The sequence below is a fragment of the Lycium barbarum genome, chromosome 6, assembly GCF_019175385.1.
Source record: "Lycium barbarum isolate Lr01 chromosome 6, ASM1917538v2, whole genome shotgun sequence".
In the NCBI taxonomy this organism is placed as follows: domain Eukaryota; kingdom Viridiplantae; phylum Streptophyta; class Magnoliopsida; order Solanales; family Solanaceae; genus Lycium; species Lycium barbarum.
Genome location: NC_083342.1, coordinates 7,719,644 through 7,736,021, shown reverse-complemented (window position 1 = coordinate 7,736,021; position 16,378 = coordinate 7,719,644). Strand labels below are relative to the sequence as shown.

The following is a 16,378-nucleotide window of genomic DNA, read 5'->3' as shown; positions in this document are numbered from 1 at the left end:
ATATTTCTTCCACTTCTGGAAATTCACACTATCACACGTACACGCGAGGTGTGTTTTGCGCACCCGCAAATTTCTTTCAAAATCTCAAATTTTAGGAGAGTTGGCGTATGCGCGGGGTGTCCGAATAACGGAGACCGCATAGCCTTCTCACTCGAGTAGTCCGCTCGGGAACCTTGCGTCTAGTAAACCCACTCTTAGTCAACCTAGGATAGAGCTAAACCAACACCCTTTATTAAGAGCATACATTTCATGACCTAGGAGGTTTAATACCCTTGGTGTATTAAATCCATTAGACGACTTTACCCAAACGTCCAAGCGGGTTCACGACCCCAAGTGACACTAAGCATACTTTATGTGCATGTTTGAAGGATAATAGTGCCTAAATATTGACTACTTGCTTTAATTAATTAAACTTTAGGAGGGAGGAAATAACTAACGTCTCTATGACAGGTATGGATTTGCATTGGAGTACAACAAACGACGAAGACCAAGGGCATCACAAAATAGAGCTAGATGTCATATTTACTTTACTTAGATTAGAAAACATTTTATATTGTACTCATTTGACATGTAATAAATATTACATTATTTTTGTACTTTATTTTGGGAAATTGAATTTGTTTAATTAATCAAAAGCAATGGGATGACGTATTATGACACACTTTACCCTTCAAACAAACGTTAGGCCTACCTCTGGCACAAAGAGGTCACATGCATTTTTAGGACGCGTTATTGTTTGATATACTCATTTACAACTTGTTTGACTATTCGTTACATGACTTACTTGACTTTACATGATCATGACTTTACCTAGATATGTCAATGAGACTAACATCATTTGCACTTTATGTTCTTTTTATTTTATTCCCAATAGAGTTGATTCGTGTTGACGCTCGAGCTGGCTGACCATCCTTACCTCACAAGGTCAAAGACATCATCATTACCGCGACGTAGTTGGGATATTCAAGGAAAAGAAATTATTATGTCTGATCTAGCCGCATCTATTTCAACTGGTTTGGAAAACATCGTGATCTCTAGTGATCCCCCCGAGACTTCTGAACACAGAACTACTATTCAACATGATGAACATATCGCCCGCCTGACTCAAGAGATCGAGGATCTACGTGGAGAACTAAATCGGGTTAGAGACTTGACCAACTTATCCGTTACACTCCAAAGTCCACCTCCTGAACCTAGAAATGTCGCACCAAACCCGCCTCGCACCAAAAAGAAGAAAAAAGATGTAGCTGCAGTCATGAACATCCAAGGGCATAAGCTGAGCCAAGCCATTACCTACTTTAACCATCCACAACAACCTTTCTACCCTTACCGCTATACTGAACCCTACCAAGCTCCACTAATCTTTTACCCTGTCTACAATACTCAAGCAAATTACTACCAATCCCGAGCACCTCACTATCAAAACCCACATTCATACCAATTTGTTCAAACTCCCACTTACCAAAATCGACCACATACCACACATAAAGCCTGTCCAAACCATGACATCAAAAATACCCGAAATTACACTCGGTTCGCTGAACCCTTGGCTCAACTATTTGAAAGACTGAAAGCGGCTGGCGTGGTACAACCTATCGAAGGAAAAATTCCCGACCCTATTCCAAAATGGTTTGATGGCTCCAAGCGTTGTGCATATCATTCTGGAGTTGCTGGGCACGCCACTGAGGATTGTTATGGACTCAAAAACAAAACTGAAGCCCTGATCAAGGAAGGAGCAATCCAGCTCACTGGAGCTCGGCCCAACGTAGATAACAATCCTCTACCTACTCACGAAAATGCCAACGTGAACATGACAATTATCGAGGAATATAAGGATTTGAAAAGAACCATTATACCAGTCAGAAAAATGGAAAAGGGGATGTCATCAACTTTTGTTGCTCCCGTGGGAACAGTCCAAAGACAAACACCAATTTATTCACCCTCATAATTAGGGCGTACGGTTGGGCACTTAGGGCGTAAGCCTTATAGGAACTAAGTCCCGCACGTTAGCCCCAACGCGTTTTGCCACTGCCCTACCCCGAGGCGAGCCTCGGAGCGAGTCCTGACACTGCCTTTTAAAACAATGATATATACACACACTACTAATAAGCGGGAATCCGGTAGTTTCGGGTCAATGTGAAATTACCGAAAACCCATATGATGTTAGTTTATTCCATTCTTGGTGACGCGTGAAAAAATCCAACTCCAACATTCCCTGCTAGCTTTTTCTGGGCGGTTGGTCCATTGGGCTTTTTGCCCCTATTTGTTCACCTTATTACCTGAAGTGCAAACTTTTGTAAATCATGCCAAGTTTGAGTCATCTTTTATGCCCAAAAAGGTTTTGAATGTGCTGTTGTCATGTGACGGTGACATGTGACTAATTTGGTGAAAACATTGTGGAGCACAGTATTCAGATTAATTTATTTTATGTGTTTCTTTACAATTCAGACTTTGATCATTTTAATCAACCCATAATAAAGAAAAGCTACTTATCAATTTATATTCATGTAATAGCATGCTTATTGTATATAATTTAAGTACTGTATATATAATGTCTAACATATAGCAATGCAAGCAATTTTTTAACGATCATCTAAATTGATAAGTAAATAATGCAATTTTCCCAAAACTGAACATAAAGAAATAAATTTTTAATTTTAAAAAAAAGTCTATCCAATAACATATATTTTTCAATGGAAATTAAGTTTAGATTTAGAAAAAGTTTGAAACAACATCTGCAATTTGCAGAATAGAGAATTTAATATTTTCACTCCTGAATGCCATCCTTATTTATAAATCTAACTTTACTAATTTCATATATAATAAATATATCGGCTAACAATTTTTTTATTTTGCTTAGAAGAAGCGGCTGATATTAATTATGCATATGCTAAAACAATGGAATTTATATTCTATACACAACTTTTAGGAAGTGCTTCTTATTAGAAATGTTAGGTCGGTTCTTCCGATAATTAACACAATATTAATTGTTTGAGGCTTTTTATTTTTCGAGAGTCAAAAGAGTTGGTCTTTGGCCGTAATTTTTTTATATGTTTTTTAAATATTTTAAATTATTAATTATGATAACTTATAGTATTTTTTACTTAGTTTTCAAATATGTAAATTTTATTTTAAAAAAAATTAAGCATTCTATATTCATACACATGGGCATTAGCCTCTAAATAATAAAGCAACATTTCACCTCCTCGCGCACGCATGTGCTTCCCATTTTCTGCCACGTGGTTACAAAACAGAATTTGGGATATTGATCAATTTGTCATGCTGCCACTCTCATCTTCATCTGTGCTTTCTCTGCTAAAATATTCACAGCTCCTCACTTTCTTCTTCCCTCTTGCTCCGCTTCTTCCACTGTTTTCTACAACTGTTAGTTTATCCCTGCTTGATTTTCTGTTTTGGTATGATTTCGGCAATAAACTGTTTCTCCGCGTCAGGTATTACCCATTTTTTCATACTTGCCGGTGGACTATTTCTGCTTTTGAAAGTACATAGAGTTTCTTCTATGGCATGATGAAGTCAACGGGCTTTGCTTTTTGCTAAGTGCTTTCGCAGAGACACATATTTTGTCAACTATAATGCGCTAAATTGTGTTCTTCATTGAACTCTGGTTTTATCGAAATATTTATTTGAACCCCAACCCTTTTGCTCACCATCTTTAAATTTATGTGCTATGTGTAAACCCATCTTTAGTGTAACATGCAGAATATACTGGGTCGCCTTTAAACAGTAATTAATTCTATCTTAATTTTATGAATAAATAAATATTGGACAACTAATATGGGAGGAAGGGAGTAGAGTAATTTGACTTGACCAAACTATTGAAAGTTGAAATGGGTCTACTAAGTTGGTTTCGCCAACTAACTATTCAATTTGAGATTACCGTTCTAAATTCAACCTTTAAAGCAAATAATCGTGCATATAACCTTACGTAATCAACCTCCTCATAATTTTATCAAATACTACCATGCGCTTTCCCATTTTCGTCAAGCTTGAAAAAACTTCATCTGTGAAAACCATATGACGATAATAGGAAAACTTGGATATGAAACCACGGGTGACTGAGAAGTTGAGGAGCTTAATAGGTGACTACATCCTCAATGTTTTATAACAGTGATTTCCACAGTCATATACGTTTACGAGGAAATAAACAGCGTCAAATATTAACTTGTTGCTTCTGTTCATTATATTTAGTTATTATTTCATGAGTATTTCTTGTTATTTGTTGAAAAAACTACATTTATAACGTCGCATAATGCCCTGTAGGACAACTATTGTACCGATACTTCTGAATAAAAACACATTAATGGATCTTCCTAAATCAAAAAGACGTCCTCACTTGGTGACTGAATCTCGTGACAACGACACCCTAATCTAGATAACTCTTTGCCAATGACTCGGAAAGAAGAGATATTGTTGGAAAGACGCCAAAAAAAAAAAAAAAAAAAGAGACAGGCAACAACTAATCACCTTCGTGCTGACACAACTGATGTCAGCCGCAGTGGAACAACATCTCAAACACAAGATAACCCTACTGTTCCAGCGTCGGGTAGTGCTTCAGCAACAAGTTAGAATATCAAACCCGTTATCCATTTCTTCACTTCTATAATACAATCAAATTTATGAATCTGACATTTCTATGGTTACGTCAATAATTCTGATCATGTTGTTACTGAGCGTGACGATTTATCCTCATTAAATTTGTTTGACAAAGGAAAAAATGTGATTCATTCTTTTTATGCTTTCGAAAAAGGTAGGCCCACAAAGATGCAATGTCTCTTTACGTTTATGTGTCTACTATGCACATTTATTCATCAAAACTATTATGGACCAGGTTCAACATCGGTTGCTGCAAATGATTCACATACTCCAGCCTCTGAAACAGTTACAACTAAAGGTTAATGCCACCATTAGCCCTCACTAATTTTGCCGTTCCTTCTACTTTGTTGCTTTGAGTTGTTTGCAATATGCAGGTCTTGTAAAAAATAAGAAAACTATCACTAACATTAATCGAATACACTCTGATTATGTTCCGTTACAAAAAATTCCAGATTGTAAGATTTGTTCCGCCAAAAAAATTGAATATGAATCCCCGGATTTTGTTGTGAAAAAGGTACGATCAAGTTAACCTCTCATCGAATGCCAGCTAACTTGAGAAATTTATATATGGGAAACACAGAATCCAAACATTTCCAAACGTATATCAGAACATATAACAATTTGTTTGCCTTTCCTTCGCTTGGTGTCAGTTATGACAAAGATTTAGCTAAAAGAAATTGTGGTATCTATACATTCAAAGTTCAAGGACAGACGCCCTGTATCCTAGAGAAAGAAAGCTAAGAAATTTGCAACTGTACTTTTACGATAATGCAAATGAGCTTGAAAATAGAATGGCTTGCTCTGATATATGACATGAATCTATAGTGATGGAACTGATGGACATACTAAAACACAATCCATACTCAATGTTTCTTCGATCTTTAGCGAACATGCCCAAACTTGCAAAACTTTCATATAGCACTTAAAGCTGATGGTGGATTGGATCAACGACTATATAATTTGCCTACTACTACTGAGATTGCGGGCAATATGGGTTTATGAAAACGATGGTCGTACTACTCATGCACCGCATGTCCAGATTTATACTCACTGTGACAGGACACAAAGAGTGAACTATTATTTCGGGTGCTATGACCCTTTGCAGTACCCGTTGTTATTTCCACATGGTCAAGGTGCATGGCATTGTAGTATTAAAAAGTTTCGCGGGAGAAAAATCTACTCCTAGAAATCCTACTTTGTTTGGATTTGAACAGTTGCCGAATATAAAAAAATTTGCCTTCGTTGATGGATACCTTGATATGGAAGCTAAGAATTTGCAAAAAGGAAAACGCAAAAGAGATGCAGTTTCTATTCGTGAATACTATTGTTATAAACTTCAGATGAGAAACGATGATGAAGATGACATTTTGCACACGGGAAGATTATTACAGCAATATTCAGTTGATGGATTTATAAAATTGGAGACGCAGAGATTGGACTTCGTTTCGTTCAATCAAGATTTTTTCAATATGGGTGTATTGCAAGGACTTCTTGATATTCTGAGACTTGGTGAACGAGATGCTTCCAATGTTGGAAAACAAACATTTCTACCAAATTCCTTTACAGGTGGACCTAGAGATATGCGCCAACGTTATATGGATGCAATTGCATTAGTGCAACAATTTGGGAAGCCTGATCTATTCATAACTGTAACATGTAATCTATCTTGGCCAGAAATAAAAGAACATCTATCATCAAGTGATGAAGCACAAAATAGACCTGATTTGATTAGTCGCGTGTTCAGAGCAAAAATAGAAGAGCTCAAGACAGATATATTAAAGCGAAATATCTTTGGAAAAGTTGTTGTTTATATGTACACTATCGAATTTCGGAAACGAGGTTTACCCCAAGCTGATTTTCTTATTATTCTAAGTAATGAGCACAAACTATTGACAACAGAGGCATACGATGATATAATTAGAGCAGAACTACCCGATGATAATGTAGAACCAGATTTGTGTAAGCTTGTCATTGGGCATATGATGCATGATCCTTGTAGTATAGTTTAGATCCAACTGTTACACCTCATGGATTTTCGCGTCGTCGTAAGCAAACTAACGTGAGTTCAGAGAGGCCATGATACCCCTATGAGGTCAATAAAGACTTTTAATAAGTGTTAGACAAGTATCTAAAGGTTTAGGGATCAAGCGAATCGAAGAAATTAGGTTCGTTGAAAATTTGGAAAAAACTTGGCTAAATTTTGGACGGAAATATTGGTCCAAATTGTGAGAGGCATATCTCCTAGAATATGAGGAGTTACGGAATCCATAACCTATGGAAATTGAAGTTCAGCGAGTCTTCTTTCCAATGCAATTGATAGATCGCATTTCTGTGAAGTACGGAGGAAAATATGACCCGTACAATAAAGTACGTCCCGCTCTTTTTGGGCGTATTTTGCAAAAATTTCCAGAAACTTAAAATTTTTGCCCCCAAAGTACGTGACACTGTTCATCACGTACTTTGAAGTACGTGATGAACAGTAACACGTACTATTCCCGAGATTTCCAGAAATTGAGGCGGTGGAATTGTTTTTCCCCAACTTTTAATACCCATTTCCACGACTTGGGTCTCATTTTTCACTCAAAATCAAACCCTAATTTCTCTCTAAGCTCCCCTTAACACCCATAAACACACCAAATCATTCCAAATCAAATCAAGAGAAGATCAACCTTGAAAACCTAGTTTAATTTATGGAAGTTGGGTGTTCTTGCTTTCACTTGGAGTTGTGGGGATTAAGTATTGGAGCAAGTTGTGTGAGTTGAAATTCTTCAAATACAAGGTATGTTCTTCATCTCATCTCTTGTGTTAAGTGGATGTGAAGGTTTAGCAAGTTTAAAAAGCGCAAAGAGTTATGGGAAAAAGTTCAAATATGAATATTGATGATATTTTGAGTGTAAATTAACTTGAGCTATAATTGTTAGCATATTATGAGTATAATCTTGTTATGAGGGGTAGTAACGATGTTGAGAAAGTGTTGTATACAAGAGTACAAGGGGTTGTATTGAATTTGTTATTATGGATTCTTTATGGAAAGAAGTTTTGGGATGGAATTGAATATAATTTGAATATAATCTTTTGATTATGAAATTATTGATATTGTGATTTTGGGAGTTGTTTATCATATGGAGGAAGTTGATGGAACAAAGGAAATGCTGCCCAATTTTCGTTAGCTCATTTATTAATTTAGTTTGACCATATGAGCGTTTCTATGACTTACTTTTAGCGCGAATCATCTCGAATGTATAATCGTGAGCTTGAAGGGGAAGCGGTTAGTCGATAAAGTTAAAGAGACGCAAAGGTATGTAAGGCTAGTCCCCCCTTCTTTCAAAAGACATAACTCGTTTATTACTATCTCTATTTACGATTTCCATGACTTTCCTTCATTTCAAAAGTTACAAGTCTATGATTATTAAGAGTCTTCTTATGAGCCAGAGATGGGATATGTTCTATGATAATGATGATGATTCCATAGTTGTTAAACTACATACGACACTCATAATGCTCCTAAGTCCAGAAACACTAGAGGTTCACAATTTCCATGATTCTTGCAATATAATCGATAATAATCCTTATGATGGTAATTCTTACGTTATGACTCCACACACTATTTTCATATTTCCATGACTCTTAAGGCCCTCATGATGAAGTTGATGAATGTTCTTCATGACAATGATTACTGTTACGCCCTATTTTGAACGGGTCCAAGATAGTTTGCAACTTCCCGGTTCTTCTAACTGGCATAAAAAAGGTAGAGTCGCCACCTTATTTTTTAGGAAAATCAAGAAACTTATATGTATTTGTGTGTCTACTCCATTTTAGTCCACGAAACCTCTGAGATTCTAGATAAGGGTTTTATTTACCCCGAGAGGAAGGTATTAAGCATCCCTCAGAGCCTGTTCGAAGACAGTCCTTAAACTTAGTTTAACTGAACACTAGAGGGGGGTTATCTATCCGTTTGTCATTATTATTACATGTTTTCAAAATGTTATGACTTCATGAAAAGCTACACTAGGTGATAATATACTAAGTATATACAGTGTATAAAAAATGTATTTATATCAAGTATCAAGTATTCATAAAGAATGCATATTAAAAAGAATATATAAAAGAGTATAAAGAGAATGCACCTCGTAAGTATAAAAGTGTATTTGTTGGTATAAAGAATGTATATCCGTTAGTATAAAGAATGTATACAACTATATAAAGAATGTATAAAAGATATAAGAGTATGTAAAATAGGTATATCAAATATAATAAAGACTGTGTGTCTATGTATAAAAAATGTATGTATATTAAACATATAAAAAATGTATTTCAATTATAAAGGTGTATATCAAACATAAAATATATGAAGAATTGTATAACTAGGTATATCCGTGAATAAAGAATGTAAAAGGAATCCCCGAGTATTCATCGGTGTAAAGAGCTTATATAATAAAGGAATTCAGAAAAAGTGAAGTCGATTTGACTTATTTCTACCGTTTCATAAAAGAGTGTTTGTTTAATGAATATCCTACCAAAAGAATAGGGAACAAACGAATTGTAAAAAAAAAAAGTGTTGGTAAAAAATAAATATAAGAAATTATGTATAAAAATGAGTGACAAGATATAATGTCTTTAAAGAATAAAAGATTGTAAATGGACAGCCTAATAAATACCTAGCGTCAATAATGTGGATTTAACTTGAATAAAAGGTATATTAGTGTGTACGAAAGAATGTAAAATGTATGTTGTAAAAAATGTGTATTAAAAGTGTGTAGAAAATGTGTATTAAAATTGTATAAAAAATAAAGGATGAACTATTATCTTTGCCTAAACGCCAAAAGTGTGAATTAATTAACAAAGTATTTATACCAAGTCAATTTAATCTATTTATGAAAGTATTGACGGCCTAATTCTTACCTAAAGCGAACGACAAGCTTTAAATTAAGCATGCAAGATGACAAGTAAATAAATATCTCCACCGGACATTCAAAAAATAATATTTCCACTAATATGAGTTTATGTTATGTACGGAAAGTAAATACAAACAGTGATTCAGTTGCCTTCCGAGTATCGTCTTTGAGATGTATTTCCCCATACATGTATAAGCACTTGGTAAAAATGTTAGTAAGAGATTAAATAACTATCGAATAAAGAAATAATAAATAACTTAACATAAAAAACCCGTCTTTTGTACATGGGAGGCCTTGGAAATCGACGGAAATCTCTTCATCGGCCAAGAGCGTAATATTTGTAATAAACTGTAAAATGAAAGAAAAATATGTTAGTTAAAGAAGTTTGAAAAAGTAAAAAAAAAAAAAAGGAATGTGACATAAAGCTTTTAAAAGGTGATTTAACATAAAGCCTTTGAAAAGTGATATGACATAAAGTCTTTGAAAAACGATTTGACATAAAGCCTTTAAAAAGCGATTTGACATAAAGTTTATTAAACTTGACAAAAGGGAGATAAAACTTGTTTTGACCCTAGAATTGGTGTAGTATACACCGTGTTAGAATGTATATGTATATGATATATGTAAAAAATATAAGAATAAAAAAAATGAAAATATATGTAAATGTAAAAATAATGTATAGACAATGTAGAGAAAATATAAAGAACAAAATGTGTAAAAAATAATAAAATAAAAATGAGCATGTAATGTGATGATATTGTCAAAAGGTAAAAGAAAATGCTTGCAAGTATATGAAAAATATTTATAGGGGAGTAAAAAAAATGTATGCAAATTTAAAGAAAAAGTAGAGAAAATGTATGAAGAAAATGTAGAGACAATGTATGAATAAATATAAACAAAATGCATGAACAAATATAAAGACAAATGCATGAATAAATATAAAGACAATGCATGAATAAATGTAAAGATAAATGCATGAATAAATATAAAGACAATGTATGTAATATATATAAAAATATAAAGGCTATGCATATAATGAATGTAAAGACAAGGTATATAAAAGCGTAAAGACAATGTATGAAAAAAGAAGAGAAAAAAAATAAAATAAAAGAGAGGAGGAAGATGCTAGTCTTGCTAGTCTTCCTATGAAAAGAAAATATGGAGAGTGTAGAGAGAAAAAAAAATATATGTGAGGTAGTGTGAAGTGGTGGGTGGAGCCCGGTGGTGGATCGTCGGGGGTAGTTGGCGGCTCTTTTGGTGAATAAGAAGAAGGAAGAAGATGTTTAGGGGGTTTTCTCGGGAGGAAGAAGGCAAAAATCTGAAATTAGAGTGTGTTGTGTGTGTGTAGAAGATGATGAAAATAAAATTGAACCCTTCAACTTATTTTATAAAACAAAATGACCCATCTTATGGTCCAAAGAATAATGGTCTTCCCCCTCTTGTCCCCTTTACCCCTTTTAACTCATGTGTAAAAATTTATTAAACAATGAATGAAGAACCCAATCCATCATTTCAAATGTCATCTTTTAAAAAGTGACAAGACCTTGACTTGATCGAATTGTTGCTCTGCGTTGAAGAATTAATTGCTCCGACTTTCTCTACATCGACGGACTGTACTAAAAGATAATTAACTAATACATGTATAAATAATAATGGAAGTATAAAATATAAATATTAATGTATAAGATACAAAAATGTACTGCTATAAAATAAAGAAACAATTATTAACTGCACAAAATGATTGTATTATGCTATACATGTGCAAAAATAATGATTCTTGAAAAATGTCAATAAATTGATAAAACTCCTAAAATGAGGACAATTACCAATAAATCATCAAAAAATGTAAAAATGTGTAAAAAGCTATTTCGTGCTCTTTAACGAATCAGGACCACCCGAAACGTTAATTTCAAACACGGCGAGCCAAAATTAGATGTCAACAATTACGATGATAATTCCTCTCCCAGAGATACCCAGAGCCTAAAGTTTTAAATGTCCTCATGAGATGACTGAGCTTACTATATAAGTTTTGACTATATTCATGATAGTTGGCCCCGTTTTATACTATTGTTTCTTCAAAAGTGAGACTTGATAGTGATGATGATCATGATAGTGATAATGAAGTGAGATAGAATAACGATGATGAACATGATGATGATTTCAATTCTAGAAAGGCCCAAGGTTTAAAGTTCTTAACGTTCTCATGATATCATTGAACTTGCCGCAAGATAGTATTAATTGTTATTGATTTCATCTTATGTGATTGTTCCTTCAAGGTGATATAGAGGCGTAATCCCCGTATTGCGAATTCATCTAAGATGTCTAAAATATCCTACTCCTAAGAAAAGCTAGAATTTATGACTTCCAAGACTCTTAAGATAATGGTGATAAAATACTTCCGTATTGATGGCAATGATGATGATGAGATATACCGAGCCTTGTTATGGCCGGGTACGGATGACTTGTATACGATACTGTCGAGCCAATATGGCCGAATACGGATACTGTCAAGCCAATATGGCCGAATACAGATACTGTCGAGCCAATATGGCCGAATACGGATACTGTCGAGCCACCATGTGGCCGAATACGGATAATGTCTAATGTGTAAGAGTGGATACGGTATCGTTACATGTAGATGCATGTGCATTCCACGATTCCTGAGGAAGGTAAAGTAAGTATGACGAACACCTCAAAAGGTATACTTGGGCTTTTATTTCATGTTGCCCTTCACGTTTTATTTATGTTACTACTCATGCCTTACATACTCAGTACATATTTCGTACTGACGTCCTTTTTCTTTGGACGCTGTGTTCATGCCCATAGGTAGACAGGGAGGTGATCCAGATTCGTGGGAGCTATCAACAAACTTTGAGAGCACTCCATTGTTCCGGAGGTGCCATTGATTATTATTTTGTGTATAGATATCTTGGGTATGACGGGGTCCTGTCCTGTTCATATGTCTAGTACTCTAGTAGAGGCTCGTAGATACGTATGTGTGGGTAGTATGGTCTCACAATTTCCCATTTGTATATATGTATGTATTATTTTGATAGCCAAAGGGCTTATGTATATAAAGGTAATTATGTTTCAAGTGAAAAATGGTTTCCCTATGAATAGAAGCATGAGATTAATGAATGAACGCAGGATGAGTATGATGAATAGTAGAATGAGCGGTGCTCGGTGGTTAGCCCCGGATACCCATCATGGCCCCTAGTCGGGTCGTGACACCAACAAATTCTTGTACGAGAAAAAAGGGTTACTGCAAGTTCAAATATCCAAAAATGTTTGCTGAGCGAACATCGAAAGGAAGTGATTCTTATCCAATTTATAGAAGAAGAAATACAGGGGAAGTTATGAAAGTAAGAGAACAATATTTAGATAACTCTTGGGTGGTTTCATACAATCCATATTTACTTGGAAAATTCAACTGTCACATAAATGTTGAAGTTTGCTCCGACATCAAAGTCGTGAAATATCTCTACAAATACATCTGCAAAGGACATGACAAAATTGCATTCCGTGTACAAAATAATGCAGATATAGAGATATACGAAGTAAAAGAATATCGGTCTGCTAGATGGGTTTCACCTCCGGAAGCTGTATGGCGTCTCTTTGGTTTTGCTATAAGTGAAATGTCTCCCAGCGTTTATCGTCTTCAGCTACATCTTGAAGACCAACAATTTGTTTCTTTTAAGAGCAATGCAGATATAAATAAGATTGTGAATAATCCAATGATAAAAAAACGATGTTAACAGAATTCTTCTATATGAACGAAACTGACGAATATGCTATAGAGCTCAATTTACTGTACAAAGAATTTCCTGAATATTTTGTGTGGTCATCCAGTGAGAAATTTTGGGCACGTAGACAAAAACGTTGTGCTGTTGGATGTATTGTCACGTGTCATCCTACAGAAGGTGAACAATATTATCTTAGATTACTACTCACCCATGTGCGAGGACCGACATCGTATAAGGATCTTCTGACAGTAGATGGAGAACCTTGTAGTACTTTCAGAGAATCCGTGGAGAAAAGAGGATTGTTACACTGTGATAACAATTTGATAGAGTGTATATCTGAAGCTGCAGGTTATTAGATGCCATATGGTTTACGGCGGTTATTCTCTACATTATTGATGTATTGCAGTCCTGCCAACCCAAGAAAATTATGGGAGCAATTTGAAGAATCAATGACCGAAGATTATAAACTGTTGCAAACTACTGACAGAAGGGAAATCCGATATCAAGCTTTAAATCATATCAACGATATTTTTCATTCTATGGGCCATGATGTAAATGAGTACGAACTCATCCCAGAAACTATCAGGTCCTTTGCGGCAGCAAAAGAAATTCATTTTGAAAGATCTCTTACTGTTAGCGAAGACGATGTACTCTTATATAAGCGATTAAACAAAAATCAAATGGTTGCATATAATGTGATTACTGGCAGAATATTTTCAAAGAAAGCAGGCGCATTTTTTGTTGACGGTCCCGGAGGAACAGGGAAAACTTTCTTGTACCGTGCTTTGTTAGCAATCGTACGATCTATGGGATATATAGCTTTAGCGACAACTACCTCTGGTGTTGCTGCTTCTATTCTCCCGGGTGGCTGTACACCACATTCGCGTTTCAAAATTCCTAGTGAAATTGATGAAAATGCCAGTTGTAACATTAGCAAAGAAAGCTCGCTCGCAGGTTTAATCCGGGATGCAAAATTGATTGTGGGGGATGAGGTATCTATGGCAAAAAAAAGAATGTTGGAAGTTTTTGATCTACTGTTAAAAGATCTGATGGATACAAATGCATTATTTGGTGGAAAAGTTGTAGTTTTTGGAGGTGATTTCAGGCAAACTCTTCCTGTCGTTCGATATGGGAAAAAGGAAGATTTCATTGGCAAAAGTTTGTTATATTCTAGCATTTGGAATGAACTTGAAAAATTGCAGTTATCTGAGAATATGAAAGCAAAGACTGATTCTGCATTTTGTGCTTATCTACTAAGAGTTGGAAATGGACAAGAACAGGTCAACTCAGCAAACAAGATTGAAATTCCACTCTTTAATTATTCCTTACACAACCGAAAAAGAATCTCTAGATAAGCTATTCACAGCGACATATTCAAATTTGGACTCACCATATTCATTCATCTCCTACGGATTCCCGTGGGATCTTGACAACAAAAAATGATTTTGTTGATGAAATTAATGACATGCTTATTGATCGATTTGTAGGAAAATCAAAAACATTTATTGGCACTGATGAGGCTCTTGAATTTAACAATCAAACACAATTTGAAGATCTACTGCACACCTTACATCCTGCAGGTTTGCCACCTTACATATTACGTTTGAAAGAGAATTGTCCAATTATATTATTACGAAATTTGAATCCATGCGAAGGTTTATGTAATGGCACACGATTGACCTGTTGTGATTTTAACAGTCATGTTATGAGCGCTAAGATAACCACGGGTGACTTTAAAAATATGCATGTGTTTATCCCTAGAATACCATTGTTATCATCGCAGGATGAAAAAATGCCGGTTCAATTTAAAAGAACACAATTTCCCATTAGATTGTGCTTTGCTATGACTATAAATAAAGCTCAAGGTCAAACTTGGATTTTGTCGGAATTTATTTGTGGGAACCTGCATTTTCACATGGTCAGCTCTATGTTGCTTTATCGAGAGCAAAGAGTTCAAATTGTGTAAGATTACTGATCCGACCGTCTACACTAACTAGCAATGACGATCATTCTACCTCTAATATCGTATATGACGAAATTACTCAAAAGGCAACTGTGTGACATTTTTGCTTTGTATTATCCTATTCCCTCCTTCTGACTGCTCGATATCTAAACATCTTGTACAGATAATAAAGAAAGCTGAAAGCTGAAACAAAAGAAGTTGTAATACTCTTTCTGGCAAACCAAGAATCCTCTAATTGGAACTTTTTTTTTTTTAACCGAGTCTTCCAACTGAACATATTACCTCATGTACTTATGGATTGGCTTCTCATCTTGATGGAGTTTTCATGTTAATAAACGTATCTAATTGGAAAAAGGGACAAATTTTTTTTCAGATTAGTAGAGTTACATGAGTATTTCCTTGGGAATATTTGTTACGCGAACACTTGAGATATTCATTCGAAATAAAAGCTATCATATTTTCACATTGTACCTGCTTTGCTGATGACTTATCAGATTGGAAAAGGGGATTACATGAGTATTTCCTTGGGAATATTTGTTATGCGAACACCTGAGATATTCATTCGAAATAAAAGTTATCATATTTTCACATTGTACCTACTTTGCTGATGACTTATCAGGTGATTTGCCCAAATTCATTTGCTTTTGTGAATTAAGAACCAAAAATATTACTTTTTAACTCCGCCTGTGTTTGCATTGCTGTAACACAGCCAGTCCCAAGCCCGGATAAAGGAGTAGGGTTTGCTATCTTTTACAAATCAAATCCTTCACTACTCTATTTTCATCTATGTATTATAAATTTCTCCATGTTGGAAGTGCCAAAAATAATACACTGGTGGTAGACTCTAGCTAAGCCGGGATAGGTATTAAAAACCAAACCTGGAATGGCCATAATGCCGTTTGGTTGTTCAAAGTTAGTCCTTTTTTGTGCTATTTGTCTCTGTTGTTGTTACTCTGCCTGAGCAAATTACTTGATGCAACTTTTGTTTGTTGCACTCTCTGTTGGTAATTGAAGAAATTTCCAGGACATATCCTAGCACTTTCTATGAAGCTTCCTCCAAATGTATGAATGACAAATGATGCTTTCTCACACCTAGGAGTCACCTTCCTCTCACCCACCATTGAAGCTTCCTCCAAGCTTCCTCACACCTTCCACCTACCTAG

General features: G+C 35.1%; 2 protein-coding genes across 2 annotated transcripts; both read left to right on the top strand.

Annotated features, from left to right (window-relative positions):
- The first annotated feature begins 12,793 nt into the window (after positions 1-12,793).
- Positions 12,794-13,264, top strand: LOC132643752 (uncharacterized). The gene has a single exon (XM_060360285.1). The coding sequence runs from the start codon at positions 12,794-12,796 to the stop codon at positions 13,262-13,264; it is 471 nt and encodes a 156-aa protein (XP_060216268.1).
- A 383-nt stretch (positions 13,265-13,647) lies between these two features.
- Positions 13,648-14,607, top strand: LOC132643750 (uncharacterized). Its single transcript, XM_060360284.1, has one exon. The coding sequence runs from the start codon at positions 13,648-13,650 to the stop codon at positions 14,605-14,607; it is 960 nt and encodes a 319-aa protein (XP_060216267.1).
- The last annotated feature ends 1,771 nt before the right edge of the window (positions 14,608-16,378 follow it).